The sequence below is a fragment of the Lactuca sativa genome, chromosome 7, assembly GCF_002870075.4.
Source record: "Lactuca sativa cultivar Salinas chromosome 7, Lsat_Salinas_v11, whole genome shotgun sequence".
NCBI lineage: Eukaryota > Viridiplantae > Streptophyta > Magnoliopsida > Asterales > Asteraceae > Lactuca > Lactuca sativa.
Window position 1 is genome coordinate 32537163 of NC_056629.2, and position 22154 is coordinate 32559316.

The 22154-nt window shown below is 39.7% G+C and overlaps 1 protein-coding gene and 1 long non-coding RNA gene across 2 annotated transcripts; one reads left to right on the forward strand and one right to left on the reverse strand.

Moving 5' to 3' along the window:
* Positions 1-13578: 13578 nt before the first annotated feature.
* Positions 13579-19396, reverse strand: LOC128127215 (protein FAR1-RELATED SEQUENCE 5-like). Its single transcript, XM_052765645.1, has 4 exons — positions 19294-19396; positions 17974-18085; positions 13675-15937; positions 13579-13608 (listed from the first exon to the last, which is right to left on the reverse strand). Exons 1-4 carry the CDS (start codon positions 19394-19396, stop codon positions 13579-13581), a joined length of 2508 nt encoding a protein of 835 aa, XP_052621605.1.
* A 1255-nt stretch (positions 19397-20651) lies between these two features.
* On the forward strand, positions 20652-21733 carry LOC111892062 (uncharacterized). The gene is made up of 3 exons (XR_002850421.3): positions 20652-20710; positions 20793-21129; positions 21282-21733. It is a non-coding gene; the product is annotated as an uncharacterized LOC111892062 (long non-coding RNA).
* The last annotated feature ends 421 nt before the right edge of the window (positions 21734-22154 follow it).

Here is a 22154-nt window from a genome sequence, read left to right on the forward strand (position 1 = left end):
TACTTTGTAAATTGACAACTATAATATACATATATCATTATTTTTACCATCACTTTAGTAACTATTTCTATTCGTACATATATAAGAGATATGTATATATGATTATTTAATATATCACAATCTCCAACGACCTCTGTATAGACATTTAAACGTTTATTTTTAATGAATAATTAATTAATTTCTTTATTATTTATTTAATACATCATATATATAAAACAACTAGTTTGATTGATATTATCTTATGATATATTAAAGTTAATCACCAATCGCTAACGTGGTAAAATATATAGGGATAATTATCATCGAAAAACAGATGTAACACAAAAATACCGTTTCACTACTTGTATTCATCCTTGGATGTACTTATATAACTCGTAATGCGTACGACAAACAATTATCGTATTCGAAGATTTTATTTATTTAATAAAATGAATATTTATTATTATTATCCCTTTAACGTCTAGCCCTAACTCACGGGCGTTACACCTAGTGATTCCCAGCTTGCACATATCATTAACCAAACAATTAAACCTATTGAAGGTTTGAGTAAGAGACTCACCTTGTTGAGCAAAAAAAATGCTCGTATCTTTGATTAAGGTTATTGGTGGTCGTAGTGTAACGCCCGGTTCCCGGTACGTATTTTAAATTTAAAGATTTTATGTTTTTACACTAGGACTCGGCGAGTTGGAGGCCCAACTCGTTGAGGAGACAAGACTTTGGATGCGGGTTTTAAGTAACCTACTCAACGAGTCGGGAACCCGAATCGACGAGTAGGACTGTCTAGATGAAACCCTAATATTTAGGGTTTGCACCCTATTTAAACACCTTAAGTGGTTTCCTTTACAGCCATCAACACCCTCAGACCATCCCCACGAAACCCTAACCATTTTTGAGTGATTTTGAGCTCTTTGTACCATTTTGTGCAAGTTAGAAGGTTGAAGAGCAGAAGAAGGAGCTTGGGAGTTCAGAAGGAGCAAGGAGATCCATAGGTTTTGCTTCATTTCCTATTTATTGGAGGTAAAAAGTCCAGAACTTGCTTCTCCTTTCATTAGATACTCTTTTTGGAGTAACTTAGGGTTTTTGGAAGCCATTTTGGAGCTATTCTTGGATGCAACCACGATTCTGGGATAAGAAATTCAGATCTAGAACCATTGAGGGTTCCCATGGCATAAAGGTGCCAACTTTATGGCCATGGGAGACCCATGCATCATATAAACCCCTTTTTATGGATTTTTTAGCCAAAAACCCCATGCATAGACATCAAGTTCGTAGTTTTACGTATAAAATGGACCCTAGGAGGTCAGACCTATGATTTGGATGCACTAAGACCCACTGAAATCGACTGTATAGTTTTGGACAAAAAGGGACTCGACGAGTCGTTCATGGGACTCGGTGAGTCGGGTCGCAGTTTCCCCCAAACGTCTTCTAGAAATGGTCTTTGGTTGAGTTGAAGGAAAACTCAGCCTATTGGGGGTTTGTTATGGACTTGAAGATCGAAGGACTCGACGAGTGCAAGGAGGAAGTCAACAAGTTCAAGGCAATGTCCCAACCACATGAAGACGGACTCAACGAATTCAAGGAGAGCTCGACGAGTCATAGACTAAACACCTTCATACGGATGAAGATGAACTCGACGAGTCAGTTGAAAAAGGTCCCGATGTTTTGTTGAAGGCAAACTCGTCGAGCTCTTGCTAGACTCGACGAGTAGGGACGGGGTTGTAGCACTCCGTGGACATGGGAACTCGACGAGTTGGTGGACCAACTCGGCGAGTCTAGTCAACCAGATATTGACTTTGACCAAAGTTGACTTTGACTTGGACTTGAGTTGACCCTTGTAGGGGTTATGAGTGTGAAATGGTAACTTAGAAAGGATGTTGTGTAGGGATCGAAGAGTCGAGAAGAGTTGATTTCCGTACCGAGGACAGTGCAAACACTACACGACATTGAGGTGAGTTACCTTCCAGGAGAAGTGGGTCTAAGGCACCAAGGCCGACCCACTAGTAGTTGATTACAGTTGAGATGATTGTCTTTGTGATAATTGTCTTTGTGATAATTGTTTGGTTTGCTATTACTTGATGTGTTCTATGTGCCAGTATGATATGTTCTATGTGCTAGTGGTAGTAGGAGGGGAACAGTCTCCCGATTCTGTAACATCCCGAAATAGCGAGAGTAGAGTTGAAGGGCCAAAAGTGTTATTTGGGAAAGAGTGACTCGGCGAGTCCATGGCTGGACTCGGCGAGTAGAGTCGCGACTTGGCCGCGTGTTAAGTAGCCGACTCGGCGAGTCGATGAGATGGACTCGGCGAGTAGGCGTTGGGTGGAGAAAACCCTAATTCTCGGGGTTGAGCCCTATATAAGGAACATTATGTTCCTTCCCCAGCCTCTTTATTTCCCTCTTGAGTTCCAGAAACCCTAAATCGCAGAGGAGCTCCATTGTTGAGTGGATTGAAGCTTGGAGAAGTAATCATTGAAGGAATTTTGTGGGAATTGAAGGCTTGGGGCAAGGGGCTTTGCTTGGAATCAACTTCATTGCAGTTGGGGGCATCCATTGGAGGTAATATCTCGTTCTTGGTCTGATTGTATGTTGTTTCTTCATTTTGGGGTTTGTGGGATCTTGCCTTTGGATGTAATTGGAAGTCTAGAGGGTAGATCTGAGGTTGCTACCTCAGATCTGGAGTAAAGAAGAATCAGAGAGCATGAAAGTCCCTGTGTTGGATTGTTTAGTGAAGCTTGCAAGTCCCAAACCCTAGTTATGAGTGAATATGGCCTAGATCTCTATGGATTCACGTAAAGTTTGCCACTTTACGTGATGGATGAGTTGTAGGAGGTTGGATCTATGTTTTGGATCAATTGCATGGTCTGGGATGCTTCTGTATGGATTCAGATCGGTGGTACTCGGCGAGTCACATGGGTGAACTCGACGAGTTGCTTGAAGATGAGCTGGGACTCGACGAGTTGGAAGAACAACTCGGCGAGTCGGATGAAGATGGCTTGGAAATCGGCGAGTTGTATGAACAACTCGGCGAGTAGGTTGAAGATAGCCATAGACTCGGCGAGCCTGTTCTTAGACTCGGCGAGTCTTGTCGAAGAGTCCCGATATTCTCTGGTTGAGTCGAGAATCGGTGAGTCAAGGGATGACTCGGTGAGTTGAGGGCGAGTGGACTCAGAGTTGTTGAACTCGGCGAGTCTCGGGGTGACTCGGCGAGTTAGATCGCGGATTGAGTGAAGTTCTGAGTATAGGGACTCGGCGAGTCATCGGGTTGACTCAGCGAGTAGGGTCAGTCAGGGGTTGACTTTGACCTTGTCTTTGACCAAGGGTTGACCAGTGGTTCCAGGGGTATTTTGGTAATTGTTGATTATTGTTTGAGTTCAGTGCATTGGTGGCTGTCCAGAGGTGGAGATCGTATCAGTGATCGGAGCAGCTTGAGCTATCTGTTCAGTCGGCAGTTTCGAGGTGAGTTATCCTCACTATATCGCTAGGGTTTATGGCACCAAGGCCAACCTTTTTATCGGATGGAAATCCGGGTAGTTGTCAGTTGTTATGATATGGGCCGGAAGGCGTTATATGTTGCAGGCCGGAAGGCATTACATGTTGTGGGCCGGAAGGCATTGCTATGTGGACCGGAAGGTCATGGCCTGGAAAGGCGTATGTGTGCATTTAGTATGTTGACTGATTCGTAGGGTGATGTTATGCTAGTGACCGGCTAGGCCGGTCTCTTGAATAGAGTAATGCTATGTTATGTGGTCTGTTGATCGATTGCTGACTGTGAACTGTTATATGATTATGTGTTATGCGTATGATTGCTAGACCTGGGGTGTGACCCGGTATGCAGGGTCGCTCTATGTTCTGTTATGATATGTATGCTTTTATGCTGTGGGCCGGAAGGCAATATGTTATGGGCCGGAAGGCAATATGTTATGGGCCGGAAGGCATTGCGTTATGGGCCGGAAGGCGATATGTTTTAGACCAGAAGGTCGTGGCCTGGAAGGGCGTATATGTGGTTGGTATATTGGGGGTATCTCACTAAGCTTTCGGGCTTACAGTTGTGGTTTTATGTTTTCAGGTTCTCAGGAGTCTGTGGCAAGGCAAAGGCGTGATCGTACCGTTCCTCACGTTGGTGTTTTATGATATGAACATGGGAAAATGCTCTGTTAAATAATGTATTGAAAACCTTTTTGTAACAACGTTATTAAAATGGGTGGTTTTTGGAAAGTTTTAATTGTTTTGAAATTTTGGTCGTTACAAGTTGGTATCAGAGCCTTGGTTTGAGTGAATTGGGGGAACATTCGTGTGACTCCAGTCTCAAATCGAGGAGGTTTTTAAAAAGAGAAAATTAAAATGGTTTTCAAATTAAGTAAAGGGAGGACGCGGAGGTACGATCAGCCGGAGCCAGTAAGTAACCCCAAGATACCATACATGATATTTGTTTTATTGAGCTTGATAGAAAAGCATGCTAGAGTTAGGCTAGGGATCTTCAGGAATTCATGATAATGTTGCCTGATTTGTGATGCCTGTAGCCTAGGGTCCCTTATGGGAGATTCTCAGTGTTCCTCTAGTGGTGAGGGTTGATAGTCGTTATGAATGTTCTCTAGCATATTATGGTAGTACTTCATACAAATATGGGTAGGTGTGGAAGGTAGTATGGGCCCGTACTACTGAAAGCACAGGACCCATACGCGTATCAGGGAAACCATAATCTCTAGGGTTGGGTTGCGAGAGTTGGATCCCAGGTTTGTGGGATGAGTCTGAGTTTTGGTTTGGTGTTTTCCAGTATGGAGATTTCGAGGCATGATGAGAGTGGATCCGGATCAGGATCGGGAGCTGGAGAGGGAGTTCCGGGTGGATCGGTGCCATCTGAGGTTATCGATCAGATGAGCACGAGCGAGTTGGATGCGAGGATTCGCAAGATCCTGCATGATGAGGTTGCTGCATTGTTCCGGGCTGAGTTGCCGGAACTGTTTGGGTCGATTAAGACCGCCATGGTTGAGTATTTTGATGAGCGTTATGCGGCTCTCGCAGAGACGGCTGCCGCGGCAGCTACAGCGGCTGTAGCAGCGGCAAGGGGAGGAGCTAGTCGGGGTTTTCAGTATCGGGACTTCTATTATGCGAAGCCTCCCACATTCGATGGAGTTCAGGACCCGATTGTTGCTATGAGATGGTTATCAGACGTGGAGGGGTGTTTCTCCACGTGTTTATGCCCTGCTGATCAGAGGGTGAGGTGTGCTCTGAACCTGTTAAGGCTCGGGGCGAAGGTTTGGTGGAGATTGACCACGGGGTCATATTTAGATGCGCAGAGGGCTGCGGTTTCATGGGATCAGTTCCGAGAGATGTTCATCACCCGCTTGTTCCGCATGATGAGAGGGAGAGATTGGCTCAAGAGTTCCTTGAGCTGAAGCAGGATTCAGAGTCGGTGACTGAGATCACCAGGATGTTCGCTGAGAGGGCGATGTTTTGCCCTGAGTTCGCTTCGGAGCAGGCTCAGATGTCCCGATATCTGAGTATGCTCAAGGGGGATATCAGACAGTTCGTGTTTGCGCAGAGGTGCGAGACCTTGTTGGAGTTACAGGAGGCCGCCAGGCGGCGTGAGTTAGAGGTTGAGTTGCAGTTTCATGAGCTGAGGCAGGCTCCGATGCAGTCGCAGCCGGCGCCGAAACGGTCCAGGACAGTTGATGTTAGAGTGAGGGATTGGAGTGGCCACACTTGTGGGAAGTGTGGGAGGGGTCACACCAGAGCTTGTTGGTCCGGTGGTGCATGCCGTAAGTGCGGAAAGGAGGGGCACTATGCACGGAATTGTCGGCAGTCAGTGCCGATTCGGGATTTGAGGATTTGTTATCATTGTCGTCAGGTTGGAAATTTGAGGGTCAACTGTCCATAGCTTTCTGCGGGACCGGTGCAGGCTCCCGCACCGGTCACTTTGAGGATTTCAGGTGGAGGTCAGGGTGGGGCGGAGCCCCTAGGGGCTCAGGGTCGCACTTATCAGCCTGCGGCAGAGGAGGTCAGAGCAGTGCCGGATGCAGCTGCGGGTATGTTCCTTTCTTAGTGTCTTGTTATCTTGCGATTATTGTGGGTATTGTTGTGCTGGTATCTTTGTATGGATTTCGATGCGGTATTCGTTGTTTCGCGGGTTTGGCATGGTTATGGATTGGTGTTTCAGGTTTTCGTTTTGGCATCCGTTGTTCCCTGAAGGTTTGGTATGGTTATAGTTTGGTGTTTTGGTGCTGGTATCCTTGTGCGGTTTTCGATGCAGTATTCATCCTTTTGCGGGTTGTGGGTTTGGTTATGGGTTATTGTTTGGGAATTCCGTTGGTTATCATTCGTGAGGGTTGATAGTGGAGATGCGGCACTGGGTTGAATGTCGGGTAGTATCTGCAGTCGTGGAGTGGATAATTGAAAGACCGGATTCTTTTGAGCGAATTGATCAGGGAGGAGATGTGTTTTGCTGAGGGTTGCTTATGCTTGTCGGAAGCAGTCAGTGTGTAAGTGTTCTCTTTGTGCGGGGTTGTTCTGGAAGGTCGTTAATGGCGATCGGTGGTTGTTAGTCAGTGCTTTAAGTGGGGGGAGAATTGGAGAATTCTCCGGGAGATCGATGAGTATGTGAGGGTGCTTAGCTGTTGGGATTCAGCAGTGTTCTGTCAGCTCAGAGTATAGGCTGACAAGAGCGAGTGTCGAGTATGCGGGGCGGGATACAGACCTAGGGCATTTGATTGTGGAGGCCTGGGAGTAGGCCGGGATCAAGTTTGAGTAGGTAACCGGGGTTATGTGATCAGAGTATTTGTATGCTTGATGTATGTGATGGGTTGTACTGCATTAATCCCACGGGATTTATGTTGTGCATGTTTCTAGAGTTGGAACCGGAAGGTTCCCAGAGTTAGAACCTGAGGGTTCACAGAGTTTGGGTGTACGGACCCACAGAGATATAGCCTTGAGTGGCTAGTGTGTGTTATGAGAGTCGGTCCAGTCATGCTGGAGACTCTGATGGTATTGTTGGATCAGTTTGAGATTTCGGATTGTGTATGTTGCAGTGTGATTACATTGGAAGGTCTGGCCCCGGGTTAGTGATCTTGTTTAGTTGAGGTAGTGATTTTGTTGAGTGGAGAGAGTGCATGGGCTTGAGAGCCCCTGCAATGAGAGCCAGAGTATGTGAATAGCGGTTACACAAAAAGGGTGGTGTCGCTTTGGGCGAGCACCGTGGCACAGCTTGGGGTGGCATTATGGCCAAGAGGGTTCCTTGGAAAAGGAAAAGAGAAAGGTGTGTAACTCCGTAGGGGAGTGCAAGTTCACGAAAGTGAAAGCTGCAGAGCAGAGTTATGGTTAGAGTATTTCGAGTATGGTTTTGAGCATCGTGTTCGCGGCAGTGAAGTAGGAACTCATCCGGTTTGGGATGTCTGTTGAGGCTCAGAAGGGATGCAGGGAGAGAGAGAATCTTGAATTCTCAGTGTGATTCTGATCAGGGTATAGGGTGGATATTAGTGGTTCATCTTGGGAGATGTTTGAGGATAGTATCAGTGTATCAGGTTTCCCAACCTGAAGGTGTTAGAGCTGGTTCATCTTGTGTGTGCGGTTGCAAGAGGAGAACTCGTGAGAGTTGCTCTGAGATAGAGAATGAGTTTTTCCGTCGTCACGGAAGGGATAAAGTGGGATTCGGATCGGGGATCCGATGGTTCATGGTTTTCTAGCCTTTATGAGTCAAGTGATGGTTGTGATTTGGAGCAGTGTTGCATTATGGGTAATTCTCAGGGGTAAGTGAAGTTATTAGAGGGTGAATCCGGTGCCCTATTTGAGACGGTGGTCAGGACACCATGAGGGAAGGAAAGTGTATTCGAGTTCGTTTGGGTATGCCTTGTGGGACCTGGTCTGGTAGAGGTCAGGTGGCGCGTTGCGGGAGTACCTTGGAGTTGAGCTGCTATAGGCTTTGAGGGCGAAGCCTAATATAAGTGGGGGAGAATTGTAACATCCCGAAATAGCGAGAGTAGAGTTGAAGGGCCAAAAGTGTTATTTGGGAAAGAGTGACTCGGCGAGTCCATGGCTGGACTCGGCGAGTAGAGTCGCGACTTGGCCGCGTGTTAAGTAGCCGACTCGGCGAGTCGATGAGATGGACTCGGCGAGTAGGCGCTAGGTGGAGAAAACCCTAATTCTCGGGGTTGAGCCCTATATAAGGAACATTATGTTCCTTCCCCAGCCTCTTTATTTCCCTCTTGAGTTCCAGAAACCCTAAATCGCAGAGGAGCTCCATTGTTGAGTGGATTGAAGCTTGGAGAAGTAATCATTGAAGGAATTTTGTGGGAATTGAAGGCTTGGGGCAAGGGGCTTTGCTTGGAATCAACTTCATTGCAGTTGGGGGCATCCATTGGAGGTAATATTTCGTTCTTGGTCCGATTGTATGTTGTTTCTTCATTTTGGGGTTTGTGGGATCTTGCCTTTGGATGTAATTGGAAGTCTAGAGGGTAGATCTGAGGTTGCTACCTCAGATCTGGAGTAGAGAAGAATTAGAGAGCATGAAAGTCCCTGTGTTGGATTGTTTAGTGAAGCTTGCAAGTCCCAAACCCTAGTTATGAGTGAATATGGCCTAGATCTCTATGGATTCACGTAAAGTTTGCCACTTTACGTGATGGATGAGTTGTAGGAGGTTGGATCTATGTTTTGGATCAATTGCATGGTCTGGGATGCTTCTGTATGGATTCAGATCGGTGGTACTCGGCGAGTCACATGGGTGAACTCGACGAGTTGCTTGAAGATGAGCTGGGACTCGACGAGTTGGAAGAACAACTCGGCGAGTCGGATGAAGATGGCTTGGAAATCGGCGAGTTGTATGAACAACTCGGCGAGTAGGTTGAAGATAGCCATAGACTCGGCGAGCCTGTTCTTAGACTCGGCGAGTCTTGTCGAAGAGTCCCGATATTCTCTGGTTGAGTCGAGAATCGGTGAGTCAAGGGATGACTCGGTGAGTTGAGGGCGAGTGGACTCAGAGTTGTTGAACTCGGCGAGTCTCGGGGTGACTCGGCGAGTTAGATCGCGGATTGAGTGAAGTTCTGAGTATAGGGACTCGGCGAGTCATCGGGTTGACTCAGCGAGTAGGGTCAGTCAGGGGTTGACTTTGACCTTGTCTTTGACCAAGGGTTGACCAGTGGTTCCAGGGGTATTTTGGTAATTGTTGATTATTGTTTGAGTTCAGTGCATTGGTGGCTGTCCAGAGGTGGAGATCGTATCAGTGATCGGAGCAGCTTGAGCTATCTGTTCAGTCGGCAGTTTCGAGGTGAGTTATCCTCACTATATCGCTAGGGTTTATGGCACCAAGGCCAACCTTTTTATCGGATGGAAATCCGGGTAGTTGTCAGTTGTTATGATATGGGCCGGAAGGCGTTATATGTTGCAGGCCGGAAGGCATTGCTATGTGGACTGGAAGGTCATGGCCTGGAAAGGCGTATGTGTGCATTTAGTATGTTGACTGATTCGTAGGGTGATGTTATGCTAGTGACCAGCTAGGCCGGTATCTTGAATAGATTAATGCTATGTTATGTGGTCTGTTGATCGATTGGTGACTGTGAACTGTTATATGATTATGTGTTATGCGTATGATTGCTAGACCTGGGGTGTGACCCGGTATGTAGGGTCGCTCTATGTTCTGTTATGATATGTATGCTTTTATGCTGTGGGCCGGAAGGCAATATGTTATGGGCCGGAAGGCAATATGTTATGGGCCGGAAGGCATTGCGTTATGGGCCGGAAGGCATTGCGTTATGGGCCGGAAGGCGATATGTTTTAGACCAGAAGGTCGTGGCCTGGAAGGGCGTATATGTGGTTGGTATATTGGGGGTATCTCACTAAGCTTTCGGGCTTACAGTTGTGGTTTTATGTTTTCAGGTTCTCAGGAGTCTGTGGCAAGGCAAAGGCGTGATCGTACCGTTCCTCACGTTGGTGTTTTATGATATGAACCTGGGAAAATGCTCTGTTAAATAATGTATTGAAAACCTTTTTGTAACAACGTTATTAAAATGGGTGGTTTTTGGAAAGTTTTAATTGTTTTGAAATTTTGGTCGTTACAGATTCGGTTGTTAGGACCAAAGGGTAGGTCGGACACCTGAGATATGTTTGACAACTTGATTATGATATGTTATTATGTGATAGTAGTAAGGGGTGAAATAGTACCTGTGACCGGGTGAGATAGACTGGAGGGTAGGCAGGCACCCTAGAATGGCCTGACACGCATAGGTCAGCAACCCAGAACTGCTTGACATGGGTAGGTCAGCACCCCAGAACGGCTTGACATGGGTAGGTCAGCACCCCAGAACTGCTTGACATGGGTAGGTCGGGCACCCCAAAATTGCCTGCCAGTATCTATGTTGTATGGTATGTGGTATGATGGGGGAACTCACTAAGCTTCGTGCTTACAGTTTTCAGTTTTGTTTCAGGTACCTCTTCAACAAAGAGAAGGAGCCGGCGCGGTAGCAGCGCATCGCACACACACTCGATTTCCGCACTATGATGTCCTTGGGATTGTACTCTGATATTATTATTATTATTATTATTATTATTATTATTATTATTATTATTATTATTATTCCATGACATGTTTTATGAAATTTGACTTATGGGTTATGAGTTAATATGATATTGATGTTGCTTTTTAGTAAATGGTTTTATAAGAATTATATTTAAAAATGAAAATTTTTGGTCTTGAAAATCGGGATGTTTCACGTAGCCTGGACTTCCACAATGCCTTCATAAGGCACCGTCTTTTATATACGAGATGATACACATGCTATGGAAGAGAATTTCCAATAGCGTCCCTGGCTTTTACATCAAGGCTGAGCAGTCTTTTATCATCGTCATCATAGCTTGTTTCCGGCTTTTGCTTCAGAGGTCCAACGGAAGCTTTGTTTGCCATGGGTTGGTACATAGGAACATGGGGACCTTTTTCAACGATATTTTTCATCTCATAGTTAATGGTTTCAAGAACCACCATGACATTGGTTTTCCACATGGCGAAGTTGTATTCATCGAATGGAGGTATTTTGTTGAGACTGAAGGATTTGGAATTGCTTGAATTCGACATGATAACTTGAGTATATCACAAACCTGCTCTGATACCTATTGAAGGTTTGTATTATGATAAGATATACTTCAAGTATGAACAAAAAAAGTAAACCTAGTCTAAATGAAATTATCAACATAAAGTAAATAACACAGAAGTTCTCCCAATGTCCTTTCACCAAGAAAAGAGGTTTTGTCTTCATCAAGAAGAAGAGGTTTGCCACAAAAACAGTTGACACAAAACCACAAACTAGCATACGTCCTCTATACATTACGGTTTTCCCTAATGTAGTATATATATATATATATATATATATATATATATATATATATATATATACTAATATATACATGTATATCCCATGATTGACGGGATTGTATCTAATTTATACTAAGAACCGATCTTATGATAAAGATACGGGATCTGATCTATTATATATATATATATCTTTATAATATACTGCCTAATATACCTAAGATTACAATAGAACATCTATAAGCGGATGTTGTTGAACTTGTAGAGCTAGTGTTGGCGTTGTCGAATCATAGACTAGTAGACGCTGACGTTGATGGATCAACATGTTATGTGTTTGACTCATCAGATCATATGCTGTGACCTTATATATATATATATATATATATATATATATATATATATATATATATATATATATATATATATATATATATATATATATATATATATATATATATATATATGGGCTTTGGGAATATATGGCTGTTATATAGCCAACTTTACGCATAGAACCTCTAAAACCCTGTCGTTTCATATAAAAAAAGACCCACCACCGTTTTCAGCTGATTTTCTTCCTCAAATACTCATGTGATCATTTTCTGACGTATCGATCTACACCTCCCAGATTGTCCTTTAATTCCATTCTCGTGCTACTTCCTTTTTCCTTATCGTTTTACTCCAATCATTGGGATAGGCAAAAAAATTGAATATGAAGAATTTTGTCGGAACCTTTCTTACCGAAGAGTCAAATACGACGAACATATTAAAGATTGAAGACGATCAGAACTTGAAGACGATCAAAACTGAAATAGGCTTACTTTTTATCCTAAATTCCCTTTCTCTATCGAATTTTAGCAAAGCCATACAATACAGAGACGTACCTAGTGTCTTAAAGTCATCAATTTCGTGTTGTTTCCCACTAATTGAACTACACTGTTCACTACGTATTTAGGTCATCTAGTTGGTGGGTATTTCTATTTTGTTCAGTATAAGCTGTCAGTGCTTGATCACAGTAGAATTTCAGGTTTGATTTCTCAATTTAATCTTGTTGGGATTTTCTTAATTCTCTTTTTTACCGATTTTTGAGGTTTGGGATTTAGTATGATAGTATTCCAAATTGTTGTATGTCTAATTCATTAGTTCAATTTGATGTATATCTTTTCACGTGAGATGTACCGGAAACCAGTTGGAAAAAAAACCAAATTATAGTTTCTTCACGAGATCAGCATGTTTATGGTTGAAAGCTTAAGTCATAAATTCATATTAATCTGCATACACACATTTGACATTATAACTAATTATTTGATATTGATTCAAAAAAACATATTTAACAAAGTTAGTATGTAGTTTTTTTACTCAACACAGGCATGATGTTCCAGGAACTCTAGTGTTGTCAGCAAGAGCATCAGAATTATTGAGCACATATTCTAACCTTTACAGATTTGCATATTTTTTGATGTCAAATATATCAAATAAGAGTGGTAAAGGTATAAGAGTGGGATGGCATGCTGGTTGATACATCATGTTTACTTTAAAACCTTTTTAAGCCTTTGTTTTTGGTTTTTTGGTTTTGTGTACACAGATCAACATGGATGCATCTAATATGGCTTAGTTCACAAACCAACAGCAAAGCTACAATATATAATAGTATATATTGCAATTTATGCAACTAATTTTTATTAAAGGGTCATCAATGCTTTTGTTATTGCTTGCTCTCTATCTTTATTCAGGACGCCCACATTCGATTGCAAATGTCAGACGTTGCATCCGATTGCAAATGTCAATTATTAGACTTGATGTCAAGAAAAATTCTTGTTGTAAATTTATTTTTTAAATTGATTATGACTATATTAAAGTAATGATTTATAGTAATTTTTTTCTTATTATAGCATTTTACTTTCTATTTTTATTTCTATTATTGCATTGTACCTACACTTTGTTTCATTAGTGCATTGTATCATAGAAGGTACACTTGGTGCATAAAATATTTTATAATAACAAAATCAAAGAATGGTGATCGGATCTTATACACAAACATGAAACAATTATTAAACAGTAAATACCAATAAGAAATGAGAGCCCATGATACTAAATCACTAATTAAAATAAACAGTATAAAGTACATTGTGAGTGGAGAAAACTCAAGTATCAAATAACCAATTTTGTTATTTTATTATAGTAATGAAAACTCTCAAATAACCAATTTCATTGGTTTATGTAAATCAAATAAAAAAAATTCAGCTAGTTCTCTTATTCTGTACCACCCCTAGAATAACTTTAAAAAAATAGCTTCATTGTTTCTCTTGTAAAGCCTCCTCTGCCTATACCAAAAAGAAAAATAAAAAATGAGCATTAGATTACAAAAATCATAAAGCTTAAAAAAATACCTTTCTGCTTGAACAACCAGTAGCATAATGACCCAGACCCTTGCAATGAGAACAAGTTCTCTTTTTCTTTGCCAGCTCCAAAGAAGACTTAATCCTGTTTGCATTTTTAGGACGCCCTTTCGTGTTAGTAAGAAAAACTGGATCTCGAATAGATATATGAGGCATCATGTCTAACTGGGAAATTCCTACACAAGAATCTTGAGGTACGTTTTGAGGTCCATTTGGCTTTTTCTGAATAATTTCATCTTCTAAAAACTTTATCACTAAATTGTTGAACTTTTTTATCTTTGAAGGGGAGTCTTTTGCATGTTCGATTGCTTTGTTACAGTTTGCATGGACATACCATAGGGTTAAGGCACTAACTTCCTTTTCGGTATTGATCTCATGCATTCCGACGCTATGACTACCCAAGCTAAACCTTGCATCAAGTGTCCACCTAGGTAAAATATAATGGTCAGGAAGGGTTTGAACATTTCTCTTCTTGATCATGTATAGACTATGTTTGCATAATATGCCATATGTTTCAAACTTAGCACACGAACATCTGACATCCACTTGATTCGTGAAACGATAACTAACAAATCTCCAATGCGCTTTATCAATATCCACTTGGCCAACTCTATATTTGATTTCTTCTGTACATTTGCTTAATGTTTCATGAGTTAAATTTTGTGTAGCTTCTATCCATTCTTTTTTAAAAATGTCAAAAATCTTTTTGGTATAACATTCACCTGCTTTTGCTTCTATTGGATGAACAGAAGATAGAATTGGCTTCGAGTTCATAGTCTTAAAGTCTTCATCTTCTTCAACGGCTCTTCGAGATTCAACTGCTTTATCATATTGAACTACAAACTCATTCAACATTGTCTTGGAATTTACAAATCCATCAAAAAAGGAATGAATGCTCTCGCTTCGTCCACTGGTTGTCATGCCAGCAAAAAAAACATCCTTTAAGTAGGCTTTAACCCAATGTTTTCGTTGGTTATACATATCGATGATCCAACAACAATTTTCAAGGTTATACTTACCACGCATAACTTCCCACTCTGTTTCAAATTCTTCAACTGTATCACTTTTTACCCACCGTCTATAAGACTCCTTAAAATCACTATAATGGGCTACAAGCAGTCGGAGATGTTCAAGCTCATGCTTCTTAATATGCCATGCACAGTAGCGATGTCGAGTGTTTGGAAACACTTTTTTTATTGCATTACCGATTGCTTTATCTTGATCGGTTATCATTGCAGATGGGTGCTTGTTGAACATGCACTTTAAAAAATGCTCAAATAACCAACAAAAAGTTTCTTCCTTTTCATTTTCTAGTAATGCACCACCAAACAGTATGGTTTGACCATGATGGTTCACCCCAACAAATGGAGAAAATGGCATCTTAAATTTGTTTGTCATGTATGTAACATCAAAGACAACAACATCTCCGAATTTAGTATAGGCATCCCTTGATCTTCCATCGGCCCAAAAAATATTTCGAGGAGACCCGTCCTCAAATAAATCCACAACAAAATACTGGTTATCATCTACTAATGCTTTATCTTGGAAATGTTTGATAAGCCCGTAAAACTCTTTACCTTTGTATTGTCTTCGTTGCTCAGATAATATATCCACACATTGTTTTGAAGTAACATCAAGATCCTGTGGAGTTTTCATTGCATTAACAGCCTTTTTTATTTGGGAAGGCTTTAATCCTGATTGACCAAGTTCCAACATAAGAGATTTACATGCCAATGAACGATGAAGCTTCCCATGAGAACGATGCTTCATTACTTTTGTAGGTGTAACACTTAACTCATGATTGTGGGTATCGTTAAACATGTCCGCAAACCATATCCCATCTTTTCCTTTTGAAATTCGAAGCATTGCTTGGCATCCGGTCCTCAAATTTCTACGTTGTTTCTTTGCAACCCCAGAACTATTAGCCTTCAATCTTTTAAAGCCTTGTTTATTGCAAACATACATTTTACGGTATGGCTCATTTGTCGTCTTGTTTTTAAAGGCCCAATGAATTCGTATACCAAATCCATGTAAAAAAGCATATTGATTATAAAACGTATATGCATCATGAGGTGTACTGAAAACCTTTCCAATGATACTTTCATCTCCATCATGACCCAGATTTACATTGATATCATTTATTTTCTCGCATTCTAAAGTTGATTCTAGATAACTATTTGCATCAATGTCGTTAACCATATGTGTTTCAATAGATTTGTCTGCTACTTGTATTTCTGTGTTCATAGTGAATGACCTGTAGTACATATAAACACAAGAACTTACATTTTAAACATTTTTTATAGCTAGAAAATATAAAACCGTAGAGCTGTCAAACAAAGTATAATTTAATATGTTGCAAAAAGAACCTTCCATTATTTACTGTCAATAAGGTAATATGTGCTTTATAGAAATGAAGAGGAGAAAAACAAAGTAATTCCTATTATTTTCTTAATAATTGGAATATACAACATGATCTTTCAATTTTCTTTTCTATGAAGTAATTTATTGGGCTTTGAGCATAATAAACGAATCATGGATAATGTTATTATACTACTAACCCAATTTCACTGTACATCACATGGGAATGTGTTAATTTTAATTTAAATAAGATAAACAATGCACAACTTTATTATTACCGGGAAATATTTAATTACTACCTAGAATGGAACAGGGGATGTGAATTTGAAGAAGACAATCACTGCAGGAAAATTAACGACTAAAATCGACCTGGAACAAGCGATGCAAAATCAAAAAAGACGATATTAGGGTTGAAGATGATTAGTCAATAAAGAATGATCGTGAATACTAAGATCGAAAGAAGGAAAGAAACCATATGCTAGGAAATCGTAAAATCAATTTAAGGATTTGATTGTTCATCTACAAAACGACGTCGAGTTTTATATTCTATTCCTAAGCTTAAATACCTAATAGCCATATATTCCCTTTTCCATATATATATATATATATATATATTAGTGTGAAGAAAGAATATCAAGTGGGGTGGGTTTTGTTCGCATGATAACTGTAGGGACCATTTACGCCAAGCTGCGAAACTTGTGCCTTCTTCAACGAGCAGCGACGCAGGTACCTCTGACCTGTTTCTTTCCCACTTTGGCTGCTACACAAATTCGAATAATCAAAAGTGGATGTGACTATACCCTAATACCATTTTCCTGTTACTATTAGACCGACCTACCTTCCCTTTCATTTCAAAAAAATCCTGTGAATAGCCTAGGTTCTTCCCTTGCCGCCATTGCTAGGGTTTGTGAAGTTTCTTGTTGTAATATGCGAACCGGGTCATCAGGCAGTTGAACCTTTTCTCCACTCCGTTTCTTATGGTCCTTAGAACATGCATCAGCGCTGTGGAGGCCGGAGCAGCCTCCAACAGCCTCCTATTCACCAGAAAAATGTACATTCCAAAAATTCTGTTTCGGAGCTTTTTGTTATCGTTTTTGTGGAGTTCTAACCTGCTGATCTTCTCAAGTTGTGTCATATGGTCCTCTTGTCATTGGAGATAAAGTGTATAGAGCTTGAACCACAAAAATAACCTCAAAAAAGCATGTGAATGTACTCCCAAAATCGCATATATTGCGAGTTTTCTGTTTTGAAATCTTTGATGTCGGGCTTATTGGATTTTAAATATTCTTGTTGGTCTAAATGATGTCTATTATTCTCTTTAACACTTAATATCAAGTGTATTCAGTTTGAATCAAGAATATGATCTCAAAAGCACTTGAAATCTTCTCATAAGCATTTTATTTCTGAAACTTTTTGGCAAGGACAAGTTCAATCCATTGTTAAAGCTCTTGGATTTTGTTAATGGCATGTTTGGAATTGTTAAGACCGTATGTAGCTCCCTAAATGTTGCTTGTGTTGTGTTGAAGTATAGGACCAAGATAACAAAACCTTTTTGTCGTTTTTTTTTTTTTTTTTGCCTTCAAAACCCTAGAACCAAAGAGCTCCACTTTTTGAGTGTTTTGGTCCGTCAAATCTGTTTTGGAACTAAATCTTGTGTTAAGAAACAACCCATAATGTGTGTCAAGAGTTGGTTGGAGGCAGATGACAGTCTAGGATTTTGGTTTGGGGGCTAATTTTTCCACATAACGTTTTCATCCATCCACTGAAAAAAATAGTGGATGGACAATTATACCCTCATATAATTTAGGGTAAGTTATATACACCAAATCTGTAAATGCCTAGCCAGTCTTCTTCTTCCGGTTCTCTTTCAGTCGCCAACAAAGAGCAAGTCCCTCTCGTCACCATCCCCGATGACCTCCTCTAAACTATCACCTCCCTCCTTTTGCCACCACTAGTAAACCTCCGCCCTTCTCACTCAGAAGTAGAAACCCACCGTCGGCCACTATCTTCCCCTCTTTTTTTCGATCACCATCTCTGGCAACCACTGATATATAATATAACCCGCTATCATCTTATATCAATTTTATAATAATGGATTACAGAAATTAAAAGTTTTTGGATTTTGGGTTGAATACCAGTGGGATTTCCAAGAAACAAAGATGGTTTTGTGTCACAGGTAAACATTTAAATGTTCATGTGGATGTGATCAAGGTTACAAGATTGTCTAAGGAACAAGCGATATTAGCAAAAATGAATTCCTATGCAGTTTAGATATGTATTCTTTATTAAAATATTTCAAATGTATCGTAAATAAAAGGGTCGGCAATTGATTAGACAATCCCAGAAGTTTACACTACCAACCTCCCTGTTTTTCCCGATTATCCTTGGAGAAAATGCAAATGGGCAAAATGACGAGGCTGGGTAAAGACTTGTGACCTTGAGAAAAGAAAAAAAGATAGAGGACTGAAAGCGGCAAGGTTGTTTTGAGATTTGGGTTTCCTATTTTTAGTTTGCTTTCCGGTGTAAGAGTGATTGTCGGAGATGGTGATCGGGAAAGTAGGGTAAGATAGTGGCAGATAGTGGGATCCTATAGTTGAGTGAGAGGGGCGGAGGTTTAGTGGTGGTTTGGAGAAGAAGGGAGATGATAGTTTAGAGCAGGTGATCACTGGAGATGGTGACCGGAGGACATGCTCTACGGTGATGAGTGAAAACTGAAAAGACCATTGAAGAAGAAGACTTGTTGGGTATTTGCATAATTATACTATATATTAAAATTATCCAACCTCAGCTACAGTAAAATGGCTAAGGTTTGACATAATTGGCCCTTCATCTATATATATATATATATATATATATATATATATATATATATATATATATATATATATATATATATATATATATATATATATATATATATATATATATATATATATATATGGTTAAAATTGTAGGTAGTTTCTTTTAAAGGTCATTTTGTAAATTCCTTTGTATACACGTGTCGTTTTGGATTTGCTTCACCTTTTTATCGACCAATCAGGTTTCGCTTTCTGTATTTGATGTTTATGTGTCGAACTCTTTTTATTCCTCGGTATGCTCTACTAGTGCTAGAAACCCACCGCCTCATACCACCTCCTTCCTCCGCTCAAGAAATCTCCATTAACGGCCTTCTCTTCTTCTTCTTACCTCCACCAACTCCTACCCTAGAAAGTGGGTTTCAGATTCGTCGGCCCCCACAAGCCCTAAAAGCACCACACCGGTCGCCGCCACCACCACCATCTCTAGATCCGCTTCGACCACCACCGCCATCTCCAGCGTCTTTGAGTTTCCCACACAAGCTCCACCATATCCTCATCAAATGATCTACGGTCGCGTTGCGGAAGAAATCAAATCAAAGCTTAAGCGACCCGAAAACCCCAAATCGATCAAACATATGCCGATCACCGAAAAGTGCAGCGGGGTCGTCCATCCGGTGGCTATCAGAGGCATCCAATCATCATTTATTCTCTCACACAATTACATGCACGACTGGAGTGTTTTACTTACTACATGTGTGAACGAGAAGAAGCGATTTTGTTTCGATTTGAGTTTTATTTACATGTCCGTCTTCACTAACTATTTCCGATTTGGGGATAAGTACAACTGATTTTTTTCTTTTCCTTTTTGTTCGTTACCAATTTATCAATCAGATATGGCTATTGAACCCTAACCCTCCTTCTTTCAGTCAATTTTTTTCTGCTTCTTTTGATTTAAATAAATATGGCTTAAAATTTGTCATTTGATTTTCCTTTTTTCTGTTTGTAGGTTTCAAAGAATTCCAAGTTGATCAGGAAAAGGGGAATAAGTACGGTATTATTGCTTAACTAAAATTAATTGTATGCTCTTTCCAAGTGTATGCTCTGAATTCAAATTTGAACTGTGATCAAGATTAGATTGATTGAAATCTTCTGAAATTCTAATTAATTTTATAGAAGAATCTTAATAATTCATGTTTCAGGTATGATAATGGGAGCATCTGCATCATCGTTTTGGTACAATCTAAGAGTACAACATCCTTGCAGGGAAGTACCAATTCTGGACTATGATTTAGCCCTATTGTTTTCTTAGTGTCGTTTTTCCCTATTGACTCATCACTGTTCTCATCATCATCCTGTTATATATACATCTTCAATTGAATAATCTTCTATTTTTTTTTAGGTTTAGAATTGCATTATTGCTTAACTAAGATTAATAAAAACTACGAGTGTTTATCTATATGTTATTGTCAAGTAGGTTTAGACCAATGTACTTTATATGATGTTTAGGTATTAAATTATTAATTTATACAAGTAGATGTCACATATGTGATGTGGATCTGTCCATTGACTTGAAGACCAATAATTTTTTTTACCAATGATTAAAATTTTCCCAATATTTGTTGACAGGAACATCTTTAGGGTCTTTTTGTTTTAGGGGAATTGAGATGTGGAAAGAAGAGTCTATACTAAAGGTTAAAGTTTTTAGTTTTTTTTTTAAATATACTTTTAGTTATTATTACAACTATTCAATCTCATATATATATATATATATATATATATATATATATATATATAACTTTTTTTACTGAATGCAGAAACAAATGGTTAAGAATGTTTTTCGGTTCTTGATTAAAAATGTCATAAATACACAGGTTAGTGCCATGTGTATGGTTAAGAATGTCATAAATCATTCAACATTTTGATTAGGGTTTGATTAAAAACATGTGTCCTCAGGTGGAAGATACCGAAGGAACCGAAGTTCCAGGTGCAAGTAAACCAATATCAGCCTTGACTTTTAACTGAAAGACATCCAGTTTAGCTGTTGGCAATAGTTGAGGTCTGATATCAACTTTTTTCTCAATTACTACTTCCTCCTATCCATGCAACTACAAAGTATTTGAGTATATATCAAATATTTGATATAGATCTTATGACTCCAAATCATGAGTCAGTTTGTTTGAAATAGATCTTGAGGTATTATCGCTTTTGAAAGAAAGTAAGTCTTACCTAATGTGGACTGCAGTTAGTTGGTTGTCTGGGTGTCCCTGCTGTTAGTGATCTTGTGAAGGAGGTATAGTTTCTTTGTAAATCTTTAATCTTTTATTTTTAGTATATGTATCAAATCAACCTTAAACCAAGATTCATGTTCAATCTTTATATATGTATATAGATTACTTCATTCCATTTGTTAGTGTCTGATGTTGAATGTCCCGTTTTTATTAGGCAAAACGAGCAAAGATGGTTACCCGGAGGCTGAACGTTGCCGGCTGTCAGTTGGGCATCTGGAAACTTTGACAACCAAGCTCGACATTGTGGCGACGATAAGGTGGTTCAGGGTTATTTATGTCTTTTTTACATCTTAGATTCAAATTTTGGGCTTAAAGATCTTTGATATTTTGGGTTTAATTTCATAATGATTATTGAGTATATGTTTATTTTGTGTTATTTGTATGTATTAAATAGGCTGAAGGGTAAAATAGTCATTCATTCAGGTTTATATAGTATTGATGTGTTTCTTTGGCGTCCCGTATTGCTCTTTTTGTTTGTTATAGACCTCTAATTGCAACTAATCATTTTTAATAATTATTTATTTGAACATTGCATGTGACATGAAGCATTTGTATTGAAGTTTTGGTGGCAAATGCAGTAAATAGCAACATACTTTGAATTTTCACTTTTCCCCCCTGTTTTTTTGTATTTTTCTTTTGACTTTTTTCATCAAAAACCTAACTACATTGTTATTAGGTGCATTTTCCATTTTTAAGACTACAATGCCCTAAATAACAATGTACTTTGAAGTTGGACCTATTTTTTCATGTTTTTTACATTGTCATTTGGTGACTTTTCTACTTTTAGGATATAAATGCAGTAAATAATAGGCAGGGTTTGCCTTTTTGGTTAATTTGTATATGAATGATTCGATTTTATTTATATTTTATCTATAATGAGTAAATAAGGAAAATAAAAATTATTAGGCCAAAATTACGTCAAATGGGTTAGCAGTCATTTCCTCCTATTCATAGTTATTACAAACGACAACTCAACGTTCAAAATTGTGCTACTGAATAGACACATACTAGACGGTAATGTTTCAGA

Coding starts and splice junctions, on each gene's coding strand:
- LOC128127215 (XM_052765645.1), bottom strand. CDS start 19,396: ATGAGGATATGGTGGAGCTTGTGTGGGAAACTCAAAGACGCTGGAGAT. Junction 15,938..17,973: donor GTGGTGGCAAAAGGAGGGAG/GTGATAGTTTAG, acceptor TATGTACTACAG/GTCATTCACTATGAACACAG. Junction 13,609..13,674: donor CTGGTTGTTCAAGCAGAAAG/GTATTTTTTTAA, acceptor TTTTTGGTATAG/GCAGAGGAGGCTTTACAAGA.